General features: G+C 41.0%; 1 protein-coding gene across 5 annotated transcripts; it reads left to right on the top strand.

The window, feature by feature from the left end:
- The first annotated feature begins 493 nt into the window (after window positions 1-493).
- sybu (syntabulin (syntaxin-interacting)) lies at window positions 494-10,019 on the top strand. Of its 5 annotated transcripts, none has more exons than XM_086114503.1 (8): window positions 494-686; window positions 3,535-3,592; window positions 3,705-3,891; window positions 4,601-4,801; window positions 5,948-6,044; window positions 6,154-6,306; window positions 7,726-7,881; window positions 8,253-10,019. In XM_086114503.1, the coding sequence occupies exons 2-8, from the start codon at window positions 3,569-3,571 to the stop codon at window positions 9,400-9,402; spliced, it is 1,968 nt and encodes a 655-aa protein (XP_085970629.1). In that variant the 5' UTR covers window positions 494-686; window positions 3,535-3,568; the 3' UTR covers window positions 9,403-10,019. The 5 variants fall into 5 exon arrangements, with proteins under 5 accessions (XP_085970629.1, XP_085970633.1, XP_085970631.1 ...); XM_086114507.1 differs by having other exon boundaries at window positions 495-686; window positions 6,244-6,306; XM_086114505.1 differs by having other exon boundaries at window positions 495-686; window positions 4,655-4,801.
- The last annotated feature ends 43 nt before the right edge of the window (window positions 10,020-10,062 follow it).

A 10,062-nucleotide genomic window follows, 5' to 3' on the forward strand; every position in this document is an offset into this window, starting at 1 on the left:
TCGCTTTCAAATGATGAGCACCCACACACACGATTGGGTAGATGGGACAGATAGTCCAAGAATGGCAATTTTAGATGTTTTTCTGTAGCTCTACAAGCTTGATTTAGTCATCAGTGCGTCACAGCCTAGTGCTATCAAAAACAAAACCTTGGCGTATCACGTGATTCGCGACAATGGATTTAAATTTCACGATAAATAGTTGGTGAATCTTTATTCTTATTAAATTTCACGATAAATAGTTGGTGAATCTTTATTCTTAACAGCTACAAGAAACGAGCAGTGCCCCCAGCTACCCGTCATTCAGTACCATGGAGAGCCATCATGATTTGCGCACAAAATATTTACGTGTGCTTAACTTGAAACGCTTATGCCATCTTTATTTTGCCCATCTTGATGCTGATCCACTAGAATGGATCACATGTACCGTTCCCATATTGCTCATCTTCGTCCCTTGGCAGTTTACACTGCTATGGGTGACTCAAGAGTTAATGCGTTATGTAACACCCTGAGGATGGTCGTCATAATGTGCGCGCACTGTCAGAGGTCCAATGGTGTGTGTCCTCTCTGTGGGTCCATCTGTCCTGGAAAACACATTCACAACCTGCTACCAGCAAGTGGACGTGTATTTGTGCTCCGCAGACATCGCCGTACCCTTCTGAATAGCATCACAGACTGCAACACGTAAGGTGAGCCTTTTGCTGGCGACATTCATATCATGATTTGTAATGAAACACAACATCGAATGGATGTTTCCGAACAAATACACTTGTTCTTACGTGCGAAGTTTATTTGGGGGAGGGAGTGTCTATGAGAATATGTTATGTCGTTATTTGTTATGACGTTGAGAAAAATGTTATTATTTGGCGAGCTGACTAAAATACATCGAACCATGAATGTGTTTATTCTAAAGGCATAACACCTTTTGTTGTAGGTGGGGCACCAAGTAAAACAAATTGAATGACGAGTTATGCAAGGAGACTGAAATGTGAACAAATCATTTTAAGTCCAGTTCCACTATTGCTTGTCATTCATTCAGAAGAATTGCAAAGAACAAAACAGAAGTATCATCGAATATAAAGACGATATTGTTCTGCCAAAAATAGAAAGAAAGAAAGATAGATATTTTTCTGTTGGGGAGGGGCGCTTTGAGTGGTCGAGTGGTTAGCATGTTGACCTCACAGTGCAGAGGTGTAGGGTTTGATTCCGGCTCTGGCCTTCCTGCGTGGACGTTGCATGTTCTCCTCGTGCCTGCATGGGGTTTCTCCTGGTCCTCCGGTTTCCTTCTACCAAAAACTTTCATGGTCGAATAATAGAACACTCTAACTTGACCATATGTGTGACTGTGAGCACAAATGATTGTTGCCTATTTAAGTTCAAGTCAACTTTATTGTTAAATGTGCTACATGTGCAACATACACCACAGAAGACATTTCATTCGTCTCAACCACAGGAGAGGGAGGAGCCGCTGCGGGTACCTGGCCACCATCAACAGAACAGTTCACATAAAATGACAAATGACAAAATAATACAACACAACACAAGACAGACAGTCATACAATCTCAACCACTTTTTCTGCATACACTTAGTATCAAAGTGTCCTTTCATCATGGTTAGATTGCAGAACTGTCTATGTCTTGTGTGTTGTGTTGTATTATTTTGTCATTTTATGTAAATTATTCTTTTGATGGCAGCGCGGGCACCCGCAGCGGCTCCACTTGTTGCCTTGTTGTCTGGTTAAGAGGGAAGAAATTTCATCTGTGCTGTACATTTGACCAAGTTGTACTTGACTTAATGAGTTCTTCAAGGGACCCTAGATCAAGTGGTTTGGATGGTACATATTGTCTAAGAAAGCTGGCAATTGTGTGTTTACCATAAAGATGAGATCCTTAATGAGATAATGATGCCATTGGGGAACCAAATTTCTTTAGAGGTTGCAATAATAACCTAAGGGCAGTCGAGAATGTGACTCTGCCCCCAAAATTTTCTTTTCAACATCTCACAAATAGTCTGCGACAGCCATGTAATACAATGAGTTGGACAATTGTTTTATACCTCTTGTATGGCACAGCTTCCGTACAGCATTTAATAGACAACTGGAACAAACCGGTGTGCAAATGCAAATCAGTTGGTACACGCAATATCAAAGGCGTAATGTTCATGTGGAATGTGAAAGTCTCCCAATCCGATCAGCTGGTCACACCCACACATCACATTTCAACATTAGTAATGAAGGTATGCATGAGTATTATTGGTATTAGCATGAGTTTCAGAAGTTGATAAACCGTGCAAACGTGTATGGAATTGCTCCCTTCTTCTGCATTTCTTTTCGTTGCTAAGACTGTTGCTAGGGCACTGGGGCGGATGCTTTTCTCTGCTTGGGGCTTCCGCTCGACATCTGCTCATGTACCATGGCACTTGGGTTTGTGAGGAGATTGAAATATAAAAGATATGATGGAGGCCACCTACATCTTGGTTCAATTTTAGAATCTCACAATGAAAAATGGAGTTCAATCCCATGGCGCTCTGCTCTATTTTTGCCATCCTTTGTGGTTTGAAGAAAGAGGATGTCATAATCGGAGGGGCACATACAAAATTCAATGGGATTTACTTTTGGCCATCATCAAATACGTACTAGTACAGATCAAGAATATAACAAATATAGGCCCAACATCTCACAAAAGAGTCAGGCAGAACAAAAAGCTTGGGCTCAATGACATCATTGAAGCACTAAAAGAAGTACATCACATCTGCACTTATGCAACTGACCCATTCAGGGAAGCTGCTGAGAGGCAGTGCAGCTAACAAACCAGAAGTGATGACACTTTACATTTTATTCAAGCATGAGAGGGAATTCTGCATTATTTAGCTCCAAAGCATGAATAAAAAATGGTTATTCTTTGTTAAACTGTGTGTGTGTGGGGGGGGGGGGTGGTAAAGTTTAACCATTGGAGAGTTCATTTCTATTTTGGTCTTTATTTTCATTTAAAGGGACAGTGTGTAGAAATGTTGATTTAATTCATTAAAAAAACACTCTTAATTTCAACAATGTGCAAAAAGTATGTTCAATCACATCAATGTACATTTTTCAATATAATCCGAGGTCTAGTAATCGCTAATTATATTAGACGGGTCGCGCCTCACCTGACAGGAGGCTGCCATGTTTCGCCGCGGCCTTTCAGCTATGAATACCTGAAGGAGACCAAATTAGGGAACGTAGTTCCTCAAAGCGTTTTGAATACCGTTTTTTCTTACTGTTATCATAAGAAAAGATCGTTGTAAGAGTGTGAAATGTCATAAAAATGTCCTTCACATTCTAAAGTATAGTGTCAATCCTCAATTTTTTTTTCACAAGGTGCTAAAATTAGAATGTGTTGGCGCTGTAGTTGTACCATCTGTACCAGGCTGTATGTGAACTGTGTGTGGATGTTTGCATGCATGCATGCGTGTTACTGTAACAGGTGGGTTTAGCAATGCATTTGAAAAAGGGTTTGTTCTTTGTTCCCTGATTCCCACCTCATCCTTCTTTTTTGTAGGTTAAATCAGTGGGAATACACTACATGAAACACAATGGGGCCATTTCAAGAGTATGAGGTGAGTCTTTTGTAAATTAGGTGATATCATTATGTAGTTTGCAAGTACATCTTATATAGATTACACCAAATGGCACCGAATGAACGTGATCCAACTTGTTCCCGCGAAACAGGAAAAAAAGTCTCCACAGAAAGGAAGCCCTCAGAGTCGCATCCCACGTCTGGTCATCCATCCCTTCCAGTTGAAGGGTAATAGGTCGCCTCTTTCAGACTCACCTTTCTCAGAAGAGGAGGGCAAAGAGTGTGACGTCAGCTCAGATCATTCTAAGAGGACGATCAGCACTAACAGTTTTTACTCGGGTAAGAACTTTTGTACCACATTGTACATACCAATATAAAATATATATTGGGGTGTATAACTACGTTTTTTGACCAATACGATACGTATCGATATAAACAAATCGACAAAAAGCAAAATATCAGTTTTAAATAGCATGTAAGTGTTTCTGTGTGTGTGTGTGTGTGTGTGTGTGTGTGTGTGTGCGTGCGTGCGTGCATATATATATATATATATATATATATATATATATATATATATACAGTATATATATATAAAAAATCTTAGTGATTTGTGGTTATGGTTAATCCTGCCTTTACGCATGTTATACTCTGCATTCGCATTGATGGCATTCGCATTGATTAGGGCTACCTGTATATTAGGTCATCAAGCACCTACTTGGTAGGCTTTTATTTTGAAGTTGTTCCTGGGAGCGTGTTGTGGTGGAGAGAGAGGTTTTTTTTGGGAGGGGGGGGGGGTCCCCTTTGGTCTTTGTCTGTGTGGCTCAGCATCAGTCCGTGGGCCAGTGGTTGAGTACCACTGTCTTACAGCATAACAGGCAACATTATACAATGGCTCTCATAGTCATTTATGTATAATTCATACTCATCCAAGTTGACCCCCATATACAGTATGTGTACGTATGAGTGTGTGTGCACTCGCGTGCTTAAGGTCATGTTCTCGTGTGTCTGGTTTTGGTTATTACTGTCTGTGTGCCTATCTGCAATATAGATGACACCGGCTGCCCCACTAGTCAGTCTGTGTCCCCCTCCAAAACTCCATCAGGCTCAGAGGAGAGTGCTCAGAGCTCGCCATCATTTCCCGATTGCAAGGCCAAAGTGAAGAGGGTACGAGTTGTAGCAGAGGGCAGCCGCGAACCACGGAGTGCGCCGAAGCACAAGAAGGAGCGGAGGTCGGCCATGAAAACCAGAGGTAAAGAAAGAGAATATGGAACACAAACTCACACATTTTCAAACAATTATCATCAAATCTTACAAAAGAGAAGGCTTTCTGCCAGCAAGCTCCCAGAATATGCATTGCACGGCATGCACCATGTTGACACCTTGTTTTGTGTCTGTGCTCACATAGTGTTTGAATAGAAAATCCTCCCAATCTCACCCACACACATGGCGGACAAACAAGTACTGATCATATGATAACTATAAAACTATAAGAAATCAAAAATGTGTCAACAGCTTACAAAACTGGTTGCAAACTAAAAGACAGAATCATTACTCAACTCAGTGTTTGACCTTGGGGCAGGAAAATAGGCTCCTTATCCCTCCCTGAATGAAAATTCCTCTCTCGTAAATCTACAAATACCTTTTGGGACACAAATTTCCATGGGCAAAGATAGGGACTAAAATGATTGGGTGAGGGAAAAGGTTTGGGTGCTTAGCCAATTAGGCTGATTAGTGGGAGGTTACTTGACTGAGTGAATGTGCACAAACCGTTTGCCAACTCTCAAAGTGGTGGAGGAAGTTTCTGCCCATTTAGTTTGACACAATCATCACTGAACAGAGTACAATGGTTTTATTTGATGGCAAGAGGTGTCTCTCAGGTATGGATCAGGTTTTATATCCAGCTGGATGGCTGATTATTTCAACTCTGCTTAGATGTGTCTGTTAAGATATCATTTTGTGTCAGTCCTGCAACATTTCAGCAATCGGGACACCTTGAATGTGTTTTCATTCCCAGTGAATCAGTTGTTGACCGATAGTTTTATTTCTAAAGGAGGTTATGCTCAACTCCTGAGTTTGTTTTTGTGATGCAGATTGCAGACTTTATTGTAGTTCAGCTGTGACATGCTTAAACTGTGCATTGTTGCCTTTGAGAATTGCACAGTTTTATATCTGTATAGGGATGAACCTTTTTCATATAAAGTGACTGTACATTCATCTGCCACGATATTTGGTCTCCAGTTTAATGACCACATATACCTGTATTTTATTTGTGTTGGTCATTTTTAATGGCTGACCCAGACTTGACAACCAAAACAAGCATTATTTGGTATAATTTAAGTGAGTGTGTGGCTGTCTGTCAGAAGATGCAAACAATATCCAATTCCTTCTCATGCAGGAAGTGAGGCAGACTTTAGCTCCTCCAGTAGCGCAGGGAGCCTCAAGACCAGGGAGAGCTTGACTAAATCATCTACAAAGAAGACTCCCTCTCGCAGGTATTTCAATTTAGACATTATTTTTCACTGCCAAGTTTTGAACTTGTTAGATTTGACATAATTGGTCTTTTTTTTTTGCATTACATTAATTTACTTCATTATAACCAAGTCACATTACCCACATCAGCTTGGTGCCAGTATTCAAACCACCAGGGAGCCTGTCCTCCAACCGTGATGCCGAGCTATATGCTCCTTACAGGACTCCCCCCAGAGCTGCATTCTCAACCAATAGTAGCAGCTGTAACTCCAGCCCCACATCCAGGTACATATTTTTAAAATGTATTTTATTACCAGTGAATTTGTATGAATCAATATCCTACATTGATTGTGAAGTTAATCCCAGGCCAGCAGTGAAAATGGTAAATTGAATACACAGCGCTTTATCTAAGCAGCAATGATATTCGCTACACTACTAACGGCTCTCAAATAATTGTCACATTTCTCAAATATAGTACATGCAATCTTTCCGCCCTGTTTTAGCACTACAGCTATCGATGTCTTCCTATTTGTATGACGAGGTATTTTTGAGTGAGTGAGATTGAAGCAAATCCATTACGTGGGATGATTAGTGTGTATGTGGTTGGATTAGCCTCAGGCGGTTTTTGTTTCCTCCTCTGCAGACTACTGGGATTATTTGGCTGTGCGGGGGATTAATACAAATTCAGTCGTTCAAATGTCAACATGCGGAGCCCAGACGATGACCCTCCTGGCTGCAGCGCAAACAGCCACATGAGAGTAAATGCTTGAATGATTCAATGGCAGCATGGGTCAATAATAATTTAAGAAGTTTGTCCGCATGGTACTGTCGTGATCATGTTTTATTGGTACCACAGCATAGAAGTCTGTCCCTATTACATTTAACATGGATACTCATGCTCCAGTGACTCTTACCTTTTTAAAATTTGTCATCTTTTTCAGCACATGTGACTTTTGTGGATGCTTTCTCCTTTTGCGTGGTTGGCGAAACGTAACGAGGCATTAGTAATTGCTTGTTGAATTTTTGAATCACTGAAGTCATTTTGAAAAAATATATCTTTTAAATGGACAATACTCAGAAATATTTCTTATTGTCTTATTCCTTATTGCCTTACTGCCTTATTTTTTTATTTCCGGACGGCCAGTCACTTGACTGTTGGAGCCAGCTATAATTGCAGTTTACATTGTTTTTCTTATCATCTTATATACGTACTCTGTAGTTTTTATTTTCCCAATCTATTAATAACACGTATCATTTGTTTTAGTAAAATACAGTATTTTTTTGCCAATTTTAATGTCAAAGAGATGCAGAGCACTTTCATCAAAGTCTCAAATGTCTCAGGTTACCAGGAAACTGAACACTTGGAGGAGAAAAAAAAGTATCGCTGGAGAACCATGCAGAGGGCATATGAATTAGTGTTGAGATGTTTTTTACCAGTAAGGTGATTTTTGCCCTATTATATTGAGCATGTATTTGGATGAATTCGTATCCTATCGCTTGTCTCCATGCCAGTAATCCACCATCAGACAGTAATTGTCTGGCTTCAGTGAACATCTGTCCTACCAAAACTCTTTCAGACAGACAAATTGCCTCTTGCATTCAGTGATTTTTAAAAATTATTATTATTATAAATGTCTGGTTAGGGTGTGTTTTGTTTTCTTGTGGTTGTTATTTTAAGGATGAATTAATTCCTCTGTCCAACAGGAGAGTGAACTTGAGCCGCTACCATTCATGTGGCGATAACCATGGAATCAGACCCCCCAACCCTGAGCAATACCTCACCCCTCTGCAGCAGAAAGAAGTAGTCATCCGACACCTGAAAACAAAGCTACTGGAATCCGATAACAGGGTGCATGACAGGTCAGTTAGCATCTAGCTTGTTTAACTGTGATTTGTAATGGTTTTTTTTGTTTTTTGTGTGTGTGTGTGTGGTTTTAAAGCATGGATGGATGGTCAGTGGTCATAAATAGTGCTATAGTGGATCTAATGTAATTAACCAAATCCTGAAGCTCTGCTCAACTGACATTGACTTCATAGTTACACAAGACAATAAAAAAATAATGATATAACAATGCTGAAGTTTAGTCTTGCGTGAAACTTTCTTCCGGATTCAGTTTTAGTATGAATATTTCACAGTGCTCATTTTGGCTCGTGTGAGATAGTTGGCAGTCTTGACAAGAAAATCTTGAAATGCTTCCTTCCATAACACTGAGTGTTTCTCTGTTTTTCAGAGAGGCAGAAATTGAGGATCTCAAGGGCCAGCTCAGCAGAATGAGAGAAGACTGGATTGAGGAGGAGTGTCACCGGGTAGAGGCTCAACTTTCTCTCAAAGAAGCCCGTAAGGAAATCAAACAGCTGCGCCAGGTTGTGGAAACCATGAAGAGCAGCCTGATGGAAAAAGATAAGGGAATACAGAAATACTTTATCGACATCAACATCCAAAACAGGAAGCTGGAGTCCCTGTTGCAAAGTATGGAACTTGCTCAGAGCGGTGCCAGCCTTCAAGAAGAAAACACACAGGAATTCATTTTTCAGAGCCCTGAAAGGGGTGGGAAGAAGATGGCTGGGGATGAAGAGAGTGGAATGGAACTGGGAGATCAAGGTGTAGAGGCTATGGCTGATAGCGGGCTGCTAATAAATGACGAGATGGCCAACAGAGCAGACATTTTAGAGCAGGCCTTCATGTCCACTGCAGTGGATTTCAGCCAGGATTCCACCAGCATGCCGAAACCTGGGATTGAGACGGGCCCTGAAATGTCCATATTATCGGAAATATCCATTCCACACACACCAGCTATACCAGCTGCTATCACCGGCCACTCCCTTAAGAAGACTGAAGATAAGGGAATCCAGAGTGACATCATGCCTATGTCACAAGATCTTCAGGCTCTTCTTTACCAGCTTCTTCGACGTGGAGGGAATAGAGGCCAGGCATTGTCCATCTCCAGCTCTCTTTTGGGTCTCCCAAACCCGCCCACCTCCACTGTCACTTCTGCACATCGCCCTGACTTGATGTCTCCCTCACCCGACATGCTGACAACAGCTCCCCCTGACAGCGCGGTCATCACTACTGACACTAGCTTGCGCGGCTCAGAACTGGCAGGAAACCCGCGGTTCATGGATGAGCTGGATTTTGATGTGAGTGCAGAAAAACCTCATTCCTCAGCAGGACTGGGTGTGACCGGCAAGTATTACTGGAGCAACAGTTATCTGGTGGATCTGGTTGCCGTCGCAGCACCTGTCTTACCCACAGTGGCCTGGCTGTACTCGCGACATGGACTGGATAAAAGCACTCCAGTCAACATCGCTGCCCTCATCAGGGGCTGTTGCATCATGGGATTGCACTCTCTTCGTCACATTGCTCACAAGCCAGATGTGTAATGGCTTTCAACATGCAAGCACATGGCTCACTTTGAATTAGAAGCACTTAAGCATTTGTGAGAGTATTTATTTTTTTTGCTTTTTCATGAACACCTAATCATTGCCGCTATTTGGCGTCCAGCACTGTATATTTACCTTGAGTTGAAACTAAATGGTAATATGAAAGGGGAATATTTATTCAGGGGTGTCTAATTTATTTATAGTTTCTGTATAAGATGATCATCTAGGTAGATGGTTTTTCTCATTGCCATTTTGTAGCTACTGTAGCTCCCAAGTTATCTTTGCTAAAAATCAAAACACTAATTCAGTTGAGTTTTCGTAAATGAAAGATTGAATGTCGGTTTCAGTTTGACATGTATTGAAATGTTTTGAGTTGTAAAAAAAACAACTTTAATTCTTCAGCCAAAGCTTTAATGTAAAATCACAGTTATATTTTTAGTGAAGTGTGTATCTTCCCTCCTCACTTAGTGGAGTCTAATTAAGTTGAACCTTTTGTAGTGTTAAAGTTGATGCTTCACAGTAAATGAGTTACGTGCCTGAGCTACGTGCAATACCTGTGGTTTGCATCAGAGGACCATGTATATTTATTATTAAAGCATGATAATGCAGTACCTGGACTCCTGATATTGTTTTTGAATGGTTTGTGCTGGACCAAATTAA

This window comes from Hippocampus guttulatus, chromosome 6, assembly GCF_054856545.1.
Source record: "Hippocampus guttulatus isolate MCC_2025c chromosome 6, RoL_Hgut_1.0, whole genome shotgun sequence".
NCBI lineage: Eukaryota > Metazoa > Chordata > Actinopteri > Syngnathiformes > Syngnathidae > Hippocampus > Hippocampus guttulatus.